This window comes from Phyllobates terribilis, unplaced genomic scaffold (assembly GCF_046119375.1).
Source record: "Phyllobates terribilis strain yellow unplaced genomic scaffold, ASM4611937v1 Scaffold_8__6_contigs__length_399053987, whole genome shotgun sequence".
In the NCBI taxonomy this organism is placed as follows: Eukaryota; Metazoa; Chordata; class Amphibia; order Anura; family Dendrobatidae; genus Phyllobates; species Phyllobates terribilis.
This window is the reverse complement of record NW_027362768.1, coordinates 94,071,506-94,091,381: the sequence shown is the minus strand read 5'-3', so window position 1 is coordinate 94,091,381 and position 19,876 is coordinate 94,071,506. Positions and strand designations below refer to the sequence as shown.

The window sequence follows — 19,876 nt, the reverse complement described above, 5'->3', positions numbered from 1 at the left end:
ATTTGCCTTTGCTACCTGTCTGTGGTCTCTGGGACATCTCCTGTCTGGGTGCGGCTTCCAGTAACTCTGCTACCTGTCTGCAGTCTCCTGGACATCTCCGGTCTGCCTGCAGATTCCAGTAATTCTGCTACATGGCTGCGGTCTCCAAGACATCTCATGTCTGCCTGCGGCTTCAGTAACTCTGCTACCTGTTTCGCACATGCATCACCCGCTTGCTGCATCGACGCCCGTGACCTGTATGCTCACCTGGACCTTGGGCTTAGAGGATCAGCCTAACCTAGTCAGCCCCTTTGTGAAAAATAGCAGCTATACTCACCTCCAGTGCCGACACCATTCCAGTGATTGAGTGACATTATGTCACGTGATTTCTGCAGCCAATCAGCGGTGGCTTCACTTTCCCCACCTTCGGACAAATCAGACATCCGGAGAAAGTCAGCGAGCAGCTGCAGTTCTCACTTCCTCCAGATGTCAGTTACATCCAAAGGAGGGGATAGTGAAACAGCCTCTGATTGGCCACTGGGGTCGTATGACATAGCCACATCACTTGAGCCCTGGGAGAGTCAATGTCGACACCGCTGGAACGGCACCGGAGGTCAGTACAGCTGTTATTATATTACTTAGGGGAAACACAGTGATTGAGAAGTTGTAGTTCGAGTAGTAGACAACCCCTTTAAGTTATATTCTCTCTGCAGCCGCTCAATTCCAGTCATTAAGGTGGTGCAGAGTGCAGTTGCAGTCTCCACTCACTATACAATGAACGCACTGTTATCACTCCCTGTGTGTGCAGAGCAGGCTATCAATCAAGAGCAGGGAAGTGATTATAATGTACTCACAGTGTAGTGAGTGGTGACTGTTATAGGTCTCTGAACCTCCCCGATGACTGGAAGCAAGCAGCTAAAGGGAGAATAAAACTTAATTTTCTCTCTGTAGCTTGTTATGCACACGCCCGACTGACTGGCGTGTGCGTGATTTAGTGATTCCACTGTGCCATGAACCCGGAGAGTGCCTGGAGGGGCGTAACTAAGTATCCACCAGATCCGACCAAGGTCGCACGACGACTAACGACTCCATGCACCAGGGAGGAACCGAGCAGAGGGACCAGGTGCTACTCCAGGTCAGACCCCGGACACGGCTGTTGACCCACACCGGGGAATACAGGAACAGGCAGGTTAGGCTGGCACACAGACTGGTGGGTATAGGTAGGCGCGGCTGGCATACAGACGGGGAGGTACTGGCAAGCACGGCTGGTATGCAGACTGGATAGGGTCCAGTACAGACTGAGACTCAGGAACAAAACCGCAGATGCGGTAGACAAACAGAGCAGAGAGGAACCGCTGGAGCGGTGGGCAAGACAGAGCAGAGCGATACCGCCGGAGCGGTGAGCACACAGAGCAGGGCGAAACCGCCGGAGCGGTGAGCAAGGCAGAGCAGAGAGGGACCGCCGGAGCGGTGAGCAAGGCAGAGCAGAGAGGGACCGCCGGAGCGGTGAGCAAGGCAGAGCAGAGAGGGACCGCCGGAGCGGTGAGCAAGGCAGAGCAGGCAGGAACCGCCATAGCGGTGAGCAAGGCAGAGCAGGCAGGAACCGCCGGAGCAGTGAGCAAGGCAGAGCAGGCAGGAACCGCCGGAGCGGTGAGCAAGGCAGAGCAGAGAGAAGCCACCGGAGCGGTGAGCAAGGCAAAGCAGGCAGGAACCGCCGGAGCGGTGAGCAAGGCAAAGCAGAGAGAAGCCGCCGGAGCTGTGAGCAAGGCAGAGCAGAGCGAAACTGCTGGAGCGGTGAGCAAGGCAGAGCAGGCAGGAACCGCCGGAGCGGTGAGCAAGGCAGAGCGGGCAGGAACCGCCGGAGTGGTGAGCAAGGCAGAGCGGGCAGGAACCGCCGGAGCGGTGAGGAAGGCAGAGCAGGCAGGAACCGCCGGAGCGGTGAGCAAGGCAGAGCAGAGAGAAACCGCCGGAGCGCTGAGCAAGGCAAAGCAGGCAGGAACTGCCAGAGCGGTGAGCAAGGCAGAGCAACGAGAAGCCACCGGAGCGGTGAGCAAGGCAGAGAGGGCAGAAACCGCCGGAGCGGTGAACAAGGCAGAACGGGCAGAAACCGCCGGAGCGGTGAGTAAGGCAGAGCAGAGAGGAACCGCCGGAGCGGTGAGCAAGGCAGAGCAGAGAGGGACCGCCGGAGTGGTGAGCAAGGCAGAGCAGAGAGGGACCGCCGGAGCGGTGAGCAAGGCAGAGCAGAGAGGGACCGCCGGAGCGGTGAGCAAGGCAGAGCAGGCAGGAACCGCCGTAGCGGTGAGCAAGGCAGAGCAGGCAGGAACCGCCGGAGCAGTGAGCAAGGCAGAGCAGGCAGGAACCGCCGGAGCGGTGAGCAAGGCAGAGCAGAGAGAAGCCGCCGGAGCGGTGAGCAAGGCAAAGCAGGCAGGAACCGCCGGAGCGGTGAGCAAGGCAAAGCAGAGAGAAGCCGCCGGAGCTGTGAGCAAGGCAGAGCAAAGCGAAACTGCTGGAGCGGTGAGCAAGGCAGAGCAGGCAGGAACCGCCGGAGCGGTGAGCAAGGCAGAGCGGGCAGGAACCGCCGGAGCGGTGAGCAAGGCAGAGCGGGCAGGAACCGCCGGAGCGGTGAGCAAGGCAGAGCAGGCAGGAACCGCCGGAGCGGTGAGCAAGGCAGAGCAGAGAGAAACCGCCGGAGCGCTGAGCAAGGCAAAGCAGGCAGGAACCGCCAGAGCGGTGAGCAAGGCAGAGCAGAGAGAAGCCGCCGGAGCGGTGAGCAAGGCAGAGAGAGCAGAAACTGCCGGAGCGGTGAACAAGGCAGAGCGGGCAGAAACCGCCGGAGCGGTGAGTAAGGCAGAGCAGAAGGGACAGGGCTCTGTTCACATGGAACAGACTGGAAGGGAAAGGCAGAACCAGATACACACAAGATACTTGCAATGAAGTAGCGAGTGGACTCTAAACTCACAAACGGAAGTACAGCGACAACGAGTAGGAGTTAGGTGCAGGTTCAGACTCTGCAGAAAAAGGGAAGGTACGGACATAGAGAAAAACAGGTAACAGGCTAGGAGAGTGTTCAGACAGGAACTGAGTGTTCAGACAGGAACTGACACTGCAGTGAGATACAGGAGCGAGTCTGGGTATGCGGCCCCCAGAATGGCGGACAAACAGGCTAGAAGACACAGATAACAGGTCTGGGTATGCGGCCCCCAGAAGGCGGGACGAACAGGCTAGGAGCGTGTTCAGAAGGCCTGGGAATACAGCCTCCAGGAAGGCGGACAGGCAGGAAAAACAGAAAGGGACCTGGCACATCAGAGGCTAGGAGCTCTCTGAGGGAAAGAGTTGCTCAGGCACCTCCTACTGGGTGGAGGGGGTTTAAATATCCAGTGACTCACAGCAATAGGCTGGAGACGCATTAGCGGTGCGCCCACAGCAGCTATAAGGATCAGGAAGTAACCGGGCCGCCGCCCTAAGCAGTCAGTCAAGGGACATGCAAACAGCATGCACAGGAGCAGGAATAGCAGACTGGACAGACAGGTAAGATTGCGGTCTTGCATAGTGGGAGGTGGTGCACTATGCAAGTACGCCGCCAGGGATGTTACATAGCTGCTCTTCCAGTTAATCAGCCAAACCTGATTTAAATTCTTTATACCGCAGATTAGCACTTTATCTGTAGATAAATAGAGTATCAGAGATGATAGGTTCCTTTTAAAGAAGTAACTAATTTAACAACCCTGTGTAACATTTTGATTAATTTGTCGCAAATTTACAGCAACCTTGCCTGCAGTAAAAGTGACCACCCCTCTATGCACTCCATAAGCCACTGCATATACCGCTCTGGTTTAAGATAGCACCAGCCTCTAGCAGGCTCCTTTCCCATGGATATGTAGCACCCCGAGGGCTCGGCTGCTACAGGGGTATTGCACCTCAAACCAGAGGTGTGATATTCCACTCCCGGGTAAGGATGGAGTGTGGACCACGACTCTTTTAGCTGCATGCACCACACACACCCCATTTCCGAAGGACAGCTCAACGGTGCTCCCACAGAAGTGCAGGCACGACAGCTTCTGTCCCTGGCTGGAGTGGGGAGGGGGAGGAAAACCCAGTGGTGTAGGAGCAGATAGGGGTGGGTCTCTGGGCGTAGGCAGGAGCCCATTGGTTGCTGGGCTCACGGCTAGAGGGAGGTATAAAAGGTGGGCACCATCTTAGGACAGTGTTCAGTCTGTGCAGAGAGAGGAGAAGGCAGGGAGTAGAGGCTCTGTAGGAGCTCTACTCCGGAGTGGGCCTAGTGAAAGGCCGAGGAGGAGAGTGGAGAGAGAGAGGATGTGAAGGTGAGCTGTGGTTTCCTCTCAGCCCAGCTCCACGAGAAAGGAGAAGAAGGAGGAACAGAAAAGAGGAGAAGAAGAGGCAGAGGAACAAAGGGGCTCAGGAACAAGAAGGTGGAAGGGACCCTAAGAACCCACGAGAATACCGGGTGAAGGGTCAGGCAGATTAAGGGTACCGGATCCCAAGTTGGTGGAGGAGAAACAACCGTCAGCCAAAGACCGGAGGCTGTGACCATTTATTGGTGCAGCACCTCATCAAACCTGCTAGGAAGGCACCATAAAGGACAGCAGGGAACGGGGCCCACGTTTAACCGCACAAGTCCGCGGCAGCTGGACAAAAGTGGGTCACTGGTGAGGCAGGCCAGAGGAAGGATTGAAGGGGGTCCTGAGCCATACTTCTGAGCTGCCTGGGAGTTGACCGAGCCCCACACCTGGTGGATGCAGCACGGCTCGGGCGGTCACTGCTGACAGAAGTGACCCGGAACAAATGAACTGTGAGTAAAGACCCTGGACTGTAACTTGTTGTCTGTGTGCTCCTTTGCGCCTCCAGCACTATTGGTACTGGGACTCTCACCACCATCACTCCCACCATCCACTACACTGCCCTGGGGCTGCACTCTTCCCGTGGGGAGTCACACCACCTCAGCTGCACCCACCATCAGCCCCAGCGGTCTGCCCTGCAGCGGCGGTTCCTAATGACCGCAAATCCACGGGTGGCGTAGTCGGACATCATCAACTGTACGTAGCAAACTACCATTGGTCTGACCACCCTGAGCCGCGGGACCGGGCCGCCACTACTATCCCCATCGTTTCCCTATTGACCGGATCCGCGTGCCCCACGGTCCAGGGGGCGAGTCAGATACCTTTCAAACTTAATAATATTATCTTTTGCTGACGTATGGCTTGAAAAAATATGCAACTTTTGGCCTCTTAAATGTCAGTAGACGGCCCTTCATAAATTGCTCCCCTAGTCTTGTTATTTGCAACACTTGTTGGGTATTTCAAGTTTTGTTGCATGTTTTGAACAGTTGCAGGATTGTTGATATATAATATACGCAGATAAAGAGAACCTGGCAATTATACAGTATATGCTGTAGAAGATAAAGCTGAATAAATGAAGCAACAGATAATTTATAGACCTCTGGGTATTGCCATCTATTAGCTTCTCATGCTTTTAAATCTCTGAAGATTTCACAATGGTGTTGCTCACTTAGTTACATGGTAAAAATACCAGTAAGATATTGCATCATGGAGATACATCTGCTGAGCTGACAAGCTCATGAAATGAAGAGATGGGATTCATACAGCAGCGAGAACTATCTGAGCATCAGGACTTGGTGATATGATCAAGTCAGGTTCCATTGCTGTAGATTTGCATGATTGTGACTCGTAAAACCTTATTTCCAGCATCACTTCTAAGGGACAGCAATGGGGGGAGGTGGACTAAAGAGTAACTCATACATACCCTCCAGTCCCGACTAACCCGGCGAAACCCCGCAGGGCATAATGCGTGTGTCTGGGGGGGATTCATAAGTCTGCAGGCACACAGAGTGACTGCAGACTTATCGATTTGGACCGGGCAACCCCTTTAAAATAATAACCCATAAGAGGGCATTAAAGGGGCATTATTACTTTACTCTTTTTGTAACTCCATTAGAAATTAAAAGAAATTATGGAAAGTTTAGCGCAACAAGCTGCGCTGTTTCCGCGGCTCAAGAGTTGCACCAAAAGCTTAGCTTACTTCGCCACATACAGTAAGCCCTATTACTTTGTAGAGACACAGTGGGGACATTATTACTTTCAATGAGGAATATAGGGGTCACGGTCACAGTCTAAGGTGCAGACAAGAAGCATTATTACTACGTGGGAGCACAAAGGAGGAATCCTGAAGTCTCCTACATACATTGCTTATTTGTAACTTGAAGCTTTGGCGCAGATTTAAATCTGCATCATGTCGATTCTTTCAGAGTTTTTCCTCCAGATTTCACCCAAAATAAAGAATGGGGAAAAATCTGCACCAAAAACGCAAGTGAAAGGCTCACGTTTTTGTCACTGAGTAACGTGTGCACATACCCTTACTGTTTGGGGGAACTGAGATCATTATTACTGTACGGGGCACTGTAATCGTCTATTTGCACTGATTATTTTTAGGGGCACTATTGGGCACTGTCTGTGTAGCATTTTTTTGGAGGTAATTAATTTAATAATCACAGTTTTTAAAGTATTCATGTCATTAAACCACACAGCAGGGGGCAGGAATTGGGCAAATGAAGCAACAATGGGCACAAAATTAGAGGTGGCAGGAGAATAGGAAGTTTGGGTAAATTGAGAAAAGGTAGGTTGGGTTCTGGAAGTGTGAACAGGTCAATGTTACAAACTCTGCAGATGTCAGTCATGGCTGAAAGAAACTTCTATGTCGGTCTGGGCCAGGTGGAAAAGACAAGAAAGAAAGCCAGCTGTCAGTCACAGGATTTAGCTGGGATTGCAGTCACTTATATGATCTACAGAATATATGGTATTTAAAGCCACCATAGACATTAGACTGGCCACCAAATCTGCCGATATCGACAGTCTAATGTGCATGGCCGGCTTCACACTATATCGTCATTGTATTGTGGTGATATTGTTATTTTTTGGGTAATTTTTTACCGCAGACCGCCTGAAAAAGACGTTGAGTAGGTATTTGGTGCTTTTGGTAACTATGTGGTAGCTATATGTCACAGGACCGCTTGCAGCCAGTCGCTGGCCTCACTGGTGATATTTGCATGCACTGTGGGAAAAATAAGTATTTGATACACTGTCGATTTTGCAAGTTTTCCCACCTACAAAGAATGGAGAGGTCTGTCATTTTTATCAAAGGTACACTTCAACTGTGAGAGACAGAATCTAAAAATAAAAACCAAAAAAATCACATTGTATGATTTTTACATAATTAATTTGCATTTTATTTCATGAAATAAATATTTGATGCAATAGAAAAACAGAACTTAATATTTGGTACAGAAACCTTTGTTTGCAATTACAGAGGTCAGACGTTTCCTGTAGTTCTTGACCAGGTTTGTACACACTGCAGCAGGGATTTTGGCCCACTCCTCTATACAGATCTTCTCCAGATCCTTCAGGTTTCGGGGCTGTCGCTGGGCAACATTGAGTTTCAGCTCCTTCCAAAGATTTTCTATTGAGTTCAGGTCTGGAGACTGGCTAGGCCACTCCAGGACCTTGACATGCTTCTTACGGAGCCACTCCTTAGTTGACTTGGCTGTGTGTTTCAGTCTTTGTCATACTGGAAGACCCATCCACGACCCATCTTCAATGCTCTTACTGAGGGAAGGAGGTTGTTGGCCAAAATCTCGCGATACATGACCCCATCCATCCTCCCTTCAATATGATGCAGTGGTTCTATCCCCTTTGCAGTAAAGCACCCCCAAAGTATGATGTTTCCCCCACCATGCTTCACAGTTGGGATTGTGTTCTTGGGGTTGTACTCATCCTTCTTCTTCCTCCAAACATGGCGAGTGGAATTGATACCAAAAAGTTCAATTTTGATCTCATCTGACCACATGACCTTCTCCCATGTCTCCTCTGGATCATCCAGATGGTCATTGGTGAACTTCAATCGGGCTTGGACATGTGTTTGCATGAGCAGGGGGACCTTGTCATGGATTTTAATCCATGACAGCGTAGTATGTTCCTAACGGTAATGTTTGAGACTGTGGCCTGTTACAGGTCCGGGTGGTGGAACCTCTGTGCCGAGGTGCAAGGAGGGACCCAGAGGGGCGTGACTAAGTATCCACCCGAACCGAACCTGGTCGTACGGCAGCTAACGACACCGTGACCAGGGAGGATCCGGGCTGAGGGACCAGGTGCTACTCTGGGGACGACCTTATAAGAGAGCAGGTGGCTCCCACGGGTCAGATGGCTGGGACTGACCGGTATGGCGGATGGACACGGCAAGCAGGCGGAAGTCTCTGGTAGCAGACAGGTGGTCACAGTTCGAGAAAGCAGGGCAAGTAGCAGTCTTTAGGTTTACCAGGAAGGTGGTCACAGCAAGTGACGGCAGGGTCTCCAGGCAGGTGCTCCCAGGTGAGCGGGCAGACAGACGAGGCGGGTAACTGGCAGGTAACTGGTGGGTGCTCCCAGGTGAGCCGGCAGACAGACGAGGCAGGTAACTGGCAGGTAACTGGTGGGCGTTCCCAGGTGAGCGGGCAGACAGACGAGGCAGGTAATTGGCAGGTAACAGGTGGGCGCTCCCAGGTGAGCGGGCAGACAGATGAGGCAGGTAACAGGCGGGTGCTCCCAGGTGAGCGGCCAGACAGACGAGGCAGGTAACTGGCAGGTAACTGGTGGGCGCTCCCAGGTGAGCGGTCTGACAGACAAGGCAGGCGGATGCTCCCAGGTGAGCGGACAGATAGCCAAGGCAGGTAACCGGCAGGTAACAGGTGAGCGCTCCAGGTGAGCAGGCTGGCAGGTAACGGGCAGATAATAGGCTGGCAGGCAGGACGAGAAGCCAGGCTAGCAGCGGGACCTGAGGGCTGAAGCACAGATCAGACACAGTGCAAACAACTTTGCTCGGGCACCTCCATTTTGGAGGAGGTGCCTTATATATGGGAGGTCCTCCGGCAATTGGCCGGGGACTCCTTAGGACGGCGCACGCGGTCCCTTTAAGAGAGGGGGAGCACGCGCGCGGGCGCCCTAAGCACACAGCCGGGGAAGGTGCGCGTGCCGGAAGCAGCGGGGAGAGAAGCGCTAGAGGACGCCGCACCAGGAGCGGGGAGGTTAGAGGGACGGCGTCTCTGCCTAGCAAGGGGCAGAGATGCCGATGCTACATGGCCCCAGCTCTCTGTTATACACTATGCAGAGAAACCTAGCAAGACTGGCACCAAATCAGAAAAGGTGAAGCCACAGATGCACTTGGCACAAGCTGCCCAGCTAGGCGAGCCCTTGAGGGCCAGGAATACTCTTCACCCAGCTCCCAGTAAATGGAAAGGGGACTTTGGCAAAGCCCTTCCCAGGCACACTGTCGCAGGACAGCTGGCGTCTAGTGACGCAATCAATGCCTAGTCAAGGACCAGGCGAGTACCTCTGCAAGAACCTCAGGAAGTGAAACCAGAAAAGAAAATGAGAAAACCCCTCAAAAGATAGCAACACTTCTGCTAGCACCACTCACCACCACAGCACATAGGAACTGCAATAAACAGCAAAGGACTAAGCAGGGAACAGGGTTAAATAGCCCGCCTAATGATCAGGTGTTGAATACCTCCCAATCATCCCCAGACAACCACTCCCTGCTAGTTTGCACAGCAGAATGGATATCCCACCACTGCCTAGTGCCAGACACAGCAGCGCGGGGAAATCAGTGAGAGACATAGTGTCCCGCATCCTCACACATCCTACAACACCAGAACGTGATGCTCCATAAGATTGGGACGGTTTCCCAGCATGCATAGTAGCTCCACCTCCAGGGTCAGGACAATGGCGGTGCCTGTGATCGGAGTAGTGTAGTACCGAATCTGATCCATTCCCAGGTGGGAGCACAGAACCTCAATTCCAAACACTCTCTTCAGGTCATTGACCAGGTCTTCCCATGTCGTTCTGGGCTAATTCCCGATTTTTCTCAGAATCATACTTACCCCACGAGCCGAAATCTTGCATGGAGCTCCCGACTGAGGAATATTGGCAGTCATCTTGTGTTTCTTCTATATTCTAATAATTGTGCCAACAGTTGTTGCCTTCTCACCAAGCTGCTTGCCTATTGTTCTGTAACCCATCCCAACTTTGTGCAGGTCTACAATTTTGTCCCTGGTGTCCTAAGACAGCTCTTTGGTCTTGGCCATGGTGGAGAGGTTGGAGTGTGATTGATTGTGTGGACAGGTGTCTTTTATACAAGTAACGAGTTCAAACAGGTGCAATTAATACAGATAATGAGTGCAGAGTAGGAGGGCTTCTTAAAGAAACACTAACAGGTCTGTGAGAGCCAGAATTCTTGCTGGTTGGTAGATGATCAAATACTTATTTCATGCAATAAAATGCAATTAATTATGTAAAAATCATACAATGTAATTTTCTTGTTTTTATTTTTACATTCTGTCTCTCACTGGTGAAGTGTACCTACGATAAAAATTATTGATCTCTCCATTTTTTGTAAGTGGGAAAACTTGAAAAATCGTCAGTGTATCAAATACTTATTTTCCGCACTGTACATCATGTGCCTGCTCAGGCTGTGATTGGCGTCCGCAGGCAGGTGGAGGGGACCTCTTTACCTCCAGCGCTGGCGGTGTGGCGGAAAATTCAACTGACAAGTAATGGTTAATTTATATTAGTATTTTATTTATTTATTTTTTTTAACATTCCACTTTTTTTTTTTCGCAGAATTTCAAAATCTCAAAACCCCTTGTGATCACGTGATGTCATGTGATTAGTACAGACTCTCTTAGAGGAGATAAAAATCATTGCTGTATTCTGTGTAATCCCGACATCACGTCACTTTGTGCGCACCCGATTTCATGCACTGCAATGACATTTTTCACATGTTTCTTACCGCCACTGTAAGTTTGTTCATTTTAGTAAAGCTTTGTCATAACAAAAAAAATCAGTCACTTTCCTACATGTGTATGTGGGGCGCCCTCTCGTGGCTGTTGTCGGTATAGGCGGGGCTCTGCATGGCGGCTCCTGGAGTGGTGGTGAGCCCGCACAGATGATGTCCTGAGCCGGCAGCCTGCTCCCTGCTCCATACAGAGACCGCAATGGCGACGTTTGTCAGCGAACTGGAAGCGGCGAAGAAAAGCCTGAGCGAGGCGCTGGGAGAGAACGTGAAGCAGTGAGTGCAGTGTGTCACCTGACAGTCCGAGAACCGGAGGCCTGCACATCCCCGGGCTAAAGTTACCGGGCACCCCGGGGTAGTGATGGCGAGCTGGGCGGCCACTGACCGTGAGCTATGTGTAATAATGGGGACATGTGAGGAGTTCACAGCTGCTGTATAGTGATCACATCCCGCTCTGCTCATGTCTGATGGCTGTGGGGAGGTGGAGTGTGTGTATGTGATTATATATATATATATATATATATATATATATATATATATATATATATATATATATATATATATATATATATATACTCTGTACCCTCCATGCTTAATGTAATGGGGGAAGCCGCTTCCGTCTGCACATACGGCCGCATGGTACTGGGGAGGTCTTTTTCATCCCCGAGTCTATTGCTGCATCACTCACTCTTTCAGCTGTGTAATCCTCAGTAACCATGAGCTCTGGTTAGTTCTGCTCCCCACTTTTTACTTACAGCTTTCTGCCTATGCACAGGGGGCATAATAAGCTAAAGCCCATGAGTACTGAGGATTACAGAGCAAGAAGCTGGGAAGTGACGTAGTGTTACAGTCAGGGGCTCTGTCCCTACTCTGCTGCTCTCAGATCAGGCAGCAATAAACTGGTGACCGATTCCCTTTAAGCAGGCCATGGTTAGACATCTGGGGTGGAGTTACCCTACTATAGGATGCATCCGTTCCCTGTCCTCAACAGCAGTCTGTCCTGCTTTAATTGCAGAATGAGGTCCCTTTAGGTTGGTCAGTGGGTTCTCTCTTACCCTTGGTCCCCGTGGCCTCTGGCGGGGTCCGCCGTGTGTCGGGTCTTGCACTGTGCTTTGATTTCTGTTATAATCAGATACCAAGTGTCAGCGCTGGAGAATCTTTTCCCTGTCGTGTGTGGGTTTAGATCAGCAGCACATGGATGTGACATCCTATGTTCACATCTGATGGATTCTCTGTGCCCCAAGTTAGAAATCTACCACTTCTTACATTTTTGCTTTTCCATTAATGGGCATGTTGGGAGTTGTATATTGGAAAGGGTTATAGCCTCCTATTTTGCGATCATAGATCTTAATTTGGACTTTTACAGAAAAACTTCTTCTTTTAATAGATTTATTTGTGTTTCAGATATTGGGCAAATCTAAAACTGTGGTTCAAGCAGAAGATAAGCAAGGAAGAGTTTGACGTTGAAGCTCGGCGGCTTCTCTCACAGGAAAACGGTGAGGCTGAGTCTGCTGATGTATTATGTGACTCAGTGCTGGATTATCTGTGAGTGCTCACTCACTTTGTGCCTGGAGAACAGAAGTTTCAACCTTTACAACCACTCCATTGACCTGCTTCATGCATAAATGTTATACTGTAAGGTGTGATGGTGCTTGGTCTGGCCTGACTCGCTACTTTACTGTTAAAGGGTTATTCTCATATTATCAAACGTGCTGGTGGCATGGGGGTTCACCTGTAGGAACCCCACCAACTCCTAGAAGGAGATCTGGAATAACTATTAGAATTGAAGGTTAGTGATTAATGTGCGCCACCGCTCTAGATGGTCAAGTACTCTGATAAGCAATTTCCATCAATCACAGAGAGAGTGAATGAAGCACACCCGCTGCTGCTATCCAACAGGGCATTTCAGAGCCCCATCATTGGGATTGGTGGGGGTCAGAGCCAGCAATCAGCAAATTATCACCCATCCTAAGGCTAGGTGCAGCTGACCATGTATTCTCTCATCTGAGAGAATCAAATCAATTATGGTGACCAGAGTGTGACCAATCCATTCTGTGGAAATTGGACTTCAGTCAGATGTCATCCGAGTGCGGACTGATGGTTTCCACAGACTCATTGACTTGCATGGCCTTATAGAATAATGTTGGTGAGATCTGATGTTTTGTCGAATTGCACTCGGACAGAAAATACAGCCGTTTACGCAAGCCCTAAAGATGGGTAATAACATGCTCTGATAGGAATAACCCTTTTAAAGGGAAGTTGAAATGGAGGCGCAGTTGTACACCCTGCTGTGTTCAGCATCTATGGGGAGGACAGAAGTGGGTGACTTCTGCTCTATTTAAGGGGATCTGTCACAAGATTTTACAATACTCCTTCATGCTGGGGTTGTGCTGCAGGAAGGGTTATTGGTGTCTTCAGTTGTAGTTATTGGTGGGGGTTCCCTCAGTCGAATCCATACTGATCTAGTGTCATCACCCACCCTGTGGCTGGAATACGTCTTTGGCCTATTTTGTGTGCGCTCCTGTCCCTCTCCAGAGCTTCTCTGGAATATGTCTTTAACCCTTTGATTCTAGACTTTACCATAAAGGAACAATAAATAAGTGTCTGAAGCAAAGAGGCACCTACAGGCTTGGGGTCTTCAGGCACTGAGCTTATAACAGCCAGTGTTGGTCCTAATTGCGGAGGTCAGACCTCACACTTGTGCAGACTTATACAAAGAAAGCTGTCAGTCACTGATGGGACCGCTCACTAGGCTGAAAATCCCTGAAAGAGCCGAGGATTAAAAAGAATACGTCAGCAGGTTTTCACTATAAAATCTGAGAGTAGCTTAGCATAGGGCAAGAAAGCCTGATTCCAGGGATATGACACTTAATGGGCTGCTTGGTGTAGTTTTAATAGAATCTGGTCTGATGTAGCTGTAGTAGAGCTCCGTCTTCTGCTCTGCATATAACCCATCCCTCACCTCTGACTGGTATCTTCCTGTGCATTGTGAGTAAGCTGCTACTCATGGCGGGGGTGGGGTTACACAGATTTGCCTGACTGCTGGTCACGTGAGCTGTATTCCTGGCATTTTTAATCTGCAGATAAAACACTAATTGTACTGAAACAGCGGCACAGAGCCTAGTAAGTGACACATTCCTGGAATCATGGTCTCCTGCCCTATGTTATTCTGCTCTCAGACTAAATAGCAAAAACCTGCTGACAGATTCCCTTTAAATGATGAAAACACAGGGTTAAACTCAATCTCCCCCGCTCTATAACATGCTGTCGGCATATTGGGCGGCATGTTCAGGGTGACAGGTTCCCTTTAATATAAATGTGTATTTTTCTTGCAGTTCACTCCCACAATGATTTCCTCCTGGCTATTCTTACTCGTTGCCAAATTCTTATTTCTTCTCCTGGTAAGTAACTGGATGAAAAAGTTACATTGGTGCTATGGCTATACAATTTTTTAACCATGCAATATTTTTCTTGACTTAGAGGGAGCCGGAGTATTACCCTGCACAACCAAAACTAAGCCTAAGGGAAAGAAAAAAATCACATCTGTTCGCCAGAAGTTTGATGTAAGCCCATATACACATTAGTAAGATGACTTGTTTTCTAATGCTCATGATTACACCCCTTCCCTCTGCAGCCAATTTTTATTTTTGTGATTTTTATTTTTTTTTTTCAAAAGCCGTAACTTTCTTTAATTTTCCGTCTATACAGCTATGCAGGTTTTTTTTGTGTTCGACGAGTTAGTTTTGAATGACTCCATTCATTTTACCATTCAATGTACTAAAAAACGGGGAAAAAAATTTGGTGAAATTGGAGAAAAAATGCAATTCCGCTATTGTTTTTTTGTGCTTTATTTTTATGGCGTACATTCTGTGATAAGTTACGATTGTCCAGGTCAGTACATTTACGATGAAATCAAACTTCTAGAATTTTTTTTATTTAAGTGTAGAAAAAAAATTCAGGAATTTAAAAAAAACAAAACCTGTTTCTTCGCTTGTGTCGCCATATTCCAAGACCTGTACCATTTTTGTTTTCCCATCGGTTGAGCTGGGTGAGGACTTGCTTTTTTGCGTGATGATTGATACCATTTTTGACTATATATGACATTTTGATCGTTTTTTTTATTGCAATTTTTAGGAAGGAATAGTGTCTGTCATTTTGATTTTTTTTTTCTTGTTATGGTGTTCATTGATCAGGTTAATTAATTTTATATTTTGATAGATTGGACTTTTATGAACATGGCGATACCAAATATGTTTTTTATTATTTCTTTATTGTGAATTGTAAATAAAGTGTGGATTTAAACTTTTTATATATATATTTTTTTTTTCACTTTGTTAGTCCCCTTAGGGGACTTGAACCTGTGATCATCTGATCGCTTATACTATATGCTGCAATTTCACAGTATATAGTGTAAGTCTCGGTCTCCTTTGAAGTCTAGCTTGTAGCTGAACTTCAGAGGAGCACCAAGATGGCGGGAACGGGGGCCTTCAGCAGGCTCCTGGCTGGCATAGTAACCCATTGGCACGCCACGACCTTGTCACAGGGCGCGACGGGAGCCGGTAAGTACGAGCAGCTGCGCGCATTCCATTTAAATACCGCTCTCCGAGACCTGTATGTGCAGGTATCCGCCACGTGTGGAGGGAGCTCAGCTCCTGAGCGCTCTCACCACACTATTGCCCCCACAATCCCGTAAATGTATGTGATACTGGGTTAAGGCCAGAGATCCCGAATACAGATTTAGCAGTTCTCTGAATGCTGAGCTCTGTATAACCCTGCCCACACCACTGATTGGCAGCTTTCTGTGTGCACTGTGCATAGGCAGAAAGGTCTATCAGTGGTGGTTATATAGAGAACTTCATGACAGCAGGATTACGAGTTCTCTACTGATAAATCACAGTTTTACCAATAGGAGATTATCAAAACTATAGCAAGCTGCCTGGTAAGTGATGAGTCGCTGGAATCAGGGTCTGTGTCTCTACATTATGCTGCTCTGATTAGGTGACAAAAGCCTGGTAACAGTTTCCCTTTAAGTAATGGGCATGAGTATGGAATTGCCTTCTGTTTTAAGACCTAAGTTTTGATTTGTTCCTTTCAGCCCTCCTAATAAATAATGTACGGTGTGATAGAATAGCAGTGCTTGGTAGTGAGCATTGATCCCACCTTATTCCCATTATTACCCCCAGCCTATTCGTCATCACTAATTCTCTGTAGGGAATGGCCCCTTTACACTGTAAGATGCTTCATTACCTTTCTTTTCCAGCATCGTTTCCAGCCTCAGAATCCTCTGGTAGGAGCTCAGCAGTTTGTGAGCCGGGACCCTCAGGAGGACGATGAGCTCAGGCTGTGCTCGCACACTATGACGTTGCCCAGCAGGGGGCAGATGGAGGGGCGGATGATTGTTACGGCTTTTGAACATGGTTTGGACAATGTAACAGAGGACGCAGTGACCATTGTCATCCACGCACTAGAGGTACAGTGGCTTTGTATGGGTTTATTAAACTTTATAAAAGTAGCTCAGGCATGATGGATGATATTGCACATGCTTCCCCCCCCCGTCAGCAGGCTGTAGGCCATGGTGTTAATCTATTTCATTTATTTCTCTAGTCTCTTGACAAAGGGCAACTATGGATGACAAAAAGGAGAACCAGGTGATGGCAGTGTCTTTGCCACCGAGTGAGATCAAGGTGCAGGAACTTCAGGTTGCTTGTAAGTAAAATTGTTTTATTCACACTAATATAAAAAGAATAAAAACTAGGTGAAGAGACCTGAAGAAGGCTGCAAACAGCCGAAACGCGTTGTGTATATAGTTTTTATTTGTTTTATATTGGTGTGAATAAAACAATTTTACTTACAAGCAACCTGAAGTTCCTGCACCTTGATCTCACTCGGTGGCAAAGACAGCGCCATCACCTGGTTCTCCTTTTTGTCATCCTTGTTGTGGGATACTCCTGTCTCAGGATTCAATCCCACCTCACCAGGTCGGCCGCAGTCTTTTGCAAATTCATCTACACTTCAAGCGGGAGTTGTGCCTCTGCTTGCACAACCGCATCAGGTGAGCAATTTCCTATAGATACTCACCCTTTTAATTGATCGAATCTTACTACGCTTAGATAACGCCACGTTTTTTCTCCTTTAGGAAATCTATTATTGTTCAGGACAACTACGGGGAATTTGCTATTTTCTCAGCCTGTTCTGCATTTTTTTTTCTCCTGCTGATAACTGAAATAATTTTAATAGGGAAAGGAATAGGCTATAAGTAAGTGATGAGTAGGGGCGGCATCCCAGGACCCCTGCCATCAAGAGTGAGTGCTTGGCCCTGACCGCATGCCGTTTTTATCTATAACAGCCGAAATAGACAAGTGTTTCCCTTGGCAATAAACAGGTACTAAAGACCTGGATGCAGCGTGACCTTACTAGCCACACTCCACAATTAGAAGCCATAGTATGGACAAGAACGACATGCGGTCAAGAGGATGGGCCTCGTAACCAGGCGGCTGAGGCTTCTGATGGAAAGAAATCTGCTCAGGAGCTCTTGTAAAGATACATTACTCAGTTTATTTAATTCCATTGTGTTACTTGATATTTTTCTACACTGGCCAACTCCTTTTAAGACCTATTATTTAATGGAAAAATTTGCAATTTGTTCCAAAGTTGCGTCCCTTCCCTCACAAAAAAGCGGATGACTAGGGCTGCGATCACATTAATGTGTTTACATTCTGTTTTTCCCTTCTTTGTTCACATACGGCATCTAAAAATCAGCTCAACAACCTATTGTTTTCAGCGAATTGTGTAAATGTTTGGCTGAACTGACACGAACAAAACATTTCAATCACCCATTGAAATAGATAGGCTGTGGAACTGAAAAAAAACACCACACACACACACATATACAGTACCGACCAAAAGTTTGGACACACCTCATTTAAAGATTTTTCTGTATTTTCATGACTCTGAAAATTGTACATTCACACTGAAGGAAAATTCTAACAGTCTATTCAGTAGGACTATCAGCTGTGTATCCCCCAGACTTATGCACAACACAACTGATGGTCCCAACCCCATTTATAAGGCAAGAAATCCCACTTATTAAACCTGACAGGGCACACCTGTGAAGTGAAAACCATTTCCGGTGACTACCTCTTGAAGCTCATCAAGAGAATGCCAAGAGTGTGCAAAGCAGTCATCAAAGCAGAAGGTGGCTACTTTGAAGAACCTAGAATATAAGACATATTTTCAGTTGTTTCACACTTTTTTGTTAAGTATATAATTCCACATGTGTTAATTCATAGTTTTGATGCCTTCAGTGTGAATGTACAATTTTCATAGTCATGAAAATACAGAAAAATCTTTAAATGAGAAGTTGTGTCCAAACTTTTGGTCTGTACTGTGCGTGTGTATGTATGTATGTGTGTGTATATAGAAAATATATATATATATATATATATATATATATATTATTACACTACCGTTCAAAAGTTTGGGGTCATTTAGAAATGTCATTATTTTTGAAAGAAAAGCACATTTTTATCAATGAAGCTAACATTAAATGAATCAGAAATACACTCTATACATTGTTAATATGGTAAATGATTATTCTAGCTGCAAACGTCTTGTTTTTATTGCAATATCTACATAGGTGTATAGAGGCCTATTTCCAACAACCACCACTCCAGTGTTTTAACGGTACATTGTGTTTGCTAACTGTGTAAGAAGGCTAATGGATGTTTAGCAAACCCTAGAAACCCTTGCACAAGCATGTTAGCCCAGCTGAAAACGGTTTGACTGATTTGAGAAGCTATAAAATTGACCTTCCTTTGAGCTAGTTGAGAATCTGGAGCATTACATTTGTTTGTTCTATGAAACTCTCAAAATGGGCAGAAAAAGAGAACTTTCATATGAAACTCGACAGTCTATACTTCTTAGAAATGAAGGCTATTCCATGCGAGAAGTTGCAAAGAAACTGAAGATTTCCTACAATGGTGTGTACTACTCCCTTCAGAGGAGAGCACAAACAGGCTCTAACCAGAGTAGAAAGAGAAGTGGGAGGCCCCGCTGCACAAGTGAGCAACAAGACAAGGACATTAGAGTCTCTAGTTTGAGAAATCGACACCTCACAGCTCCTCAGCTGGCAGCTTCATTAAATAGTACACGCAAAATGCCAGTGTCAACGTCTACAGTGAAGAGGCGACTCCAGGATGCTGGCCTTCAGGGCAAAGTGGCAGAGAAAAAGCCATATCTGAGACTGGCTAATAAAAGGAAAGGATTAATATGGGCAAAAGAACACAGACATTGGACAGAGGAAGATTGGAAAAAAGTTTTATGGACAGACGAATCAAAGTTTGAGGTTTTTGGACCACACAGAAGAACATTTGTGAGACGCAGAACAACTGAAAAGATGCTGGAAGAGTGCCTGACGCTATCTGTCAAGCATGGTGGAGGTAATGTGATGGTCTGGGGTTGCTTTGGTGCTGGTAAAGTGGGAGATTTGTATAAGGTAAATGGGATTTTGAATAGGAAAGGCTATCACTCCATTTTGCAACGCCATGCCATGCCCTGTGGACAGCGCTTGATTGGAGCCAATTTCATCCTACAACAGGACAATGACCCAAAGCACACCTCCAAATTATGCTTGAACTATTTAGGGAAGAAGCAAGCGGCTGGTATTCTATCTGTAATGGAGTGGCCACCGCAGTCACCAGATCTCAACCCCATTGAGCTGTTGTGGGAGCAGCTTGACCGTATGGTGCGCAAAAAGTGCCCATCAAGCCAATCCAACTTGTGGGAGGGCTTCAGGAAGCATGGGGGGAAATGTCTCAAGATTGTCTCAGCAAATTAACAGCTAGAATGCCAAAGGTCTGCAATGCTGGAATTGCTGCAAAGGAGCATTCTTTGACGAAAGCAAAGTTTGAAGGAGAAAATTATTCTTTATAATAAAAATTATTATTTATAACCTTGCCAATGTCTGGACTATATTTTCTAATCATTTTGCAACTCATTTGATAAATAAAAGTATGAGTTTTCATGGAAACCACAAAATTGT

At 47.5% G+C, this 19,876-nt stretch overlaps 1 protein-coding gene across 1 annotated transcript in view; it reads left to right on the top strand.

Annotated features, from left to right (window-relative positions):
- Positions 1 to 10,895: 10,895 nt before the first annotated feature.
- Positions 10,896 to 19,876, top strand: part of TADA1 (transcriptional adaptor 1) — a 38,066-nt gene continuing 29,085 nt past the window's right edge. The window contains exons 1-5 of the mRNA XM_073643146.1: positions 10,896 to 11,112; positions 12,241 to 12,332; positions 14,172 to 14,237; positions 14,317 to 14,399; positions 16,097 to 16,306. Coding sequence (XP_073499247.1) covers positions 11,039 to 11,112; positions 12,241 to 12,332; positions 14,172 to 14,237; positions 14,317 to 14,399; positions 16,097 to 16,306 — 525 coding nt within the window. The 5' untranslated portion in view covers positions 10,896 to 11,038. The remainder of the gene's footprint in view (positions 11,113 to 12,240; positions 12,333 to 14,171; positions 14,238 to 14,316; positions 14,400 to 16,096; positions 16,307 to 19,876) is intronic.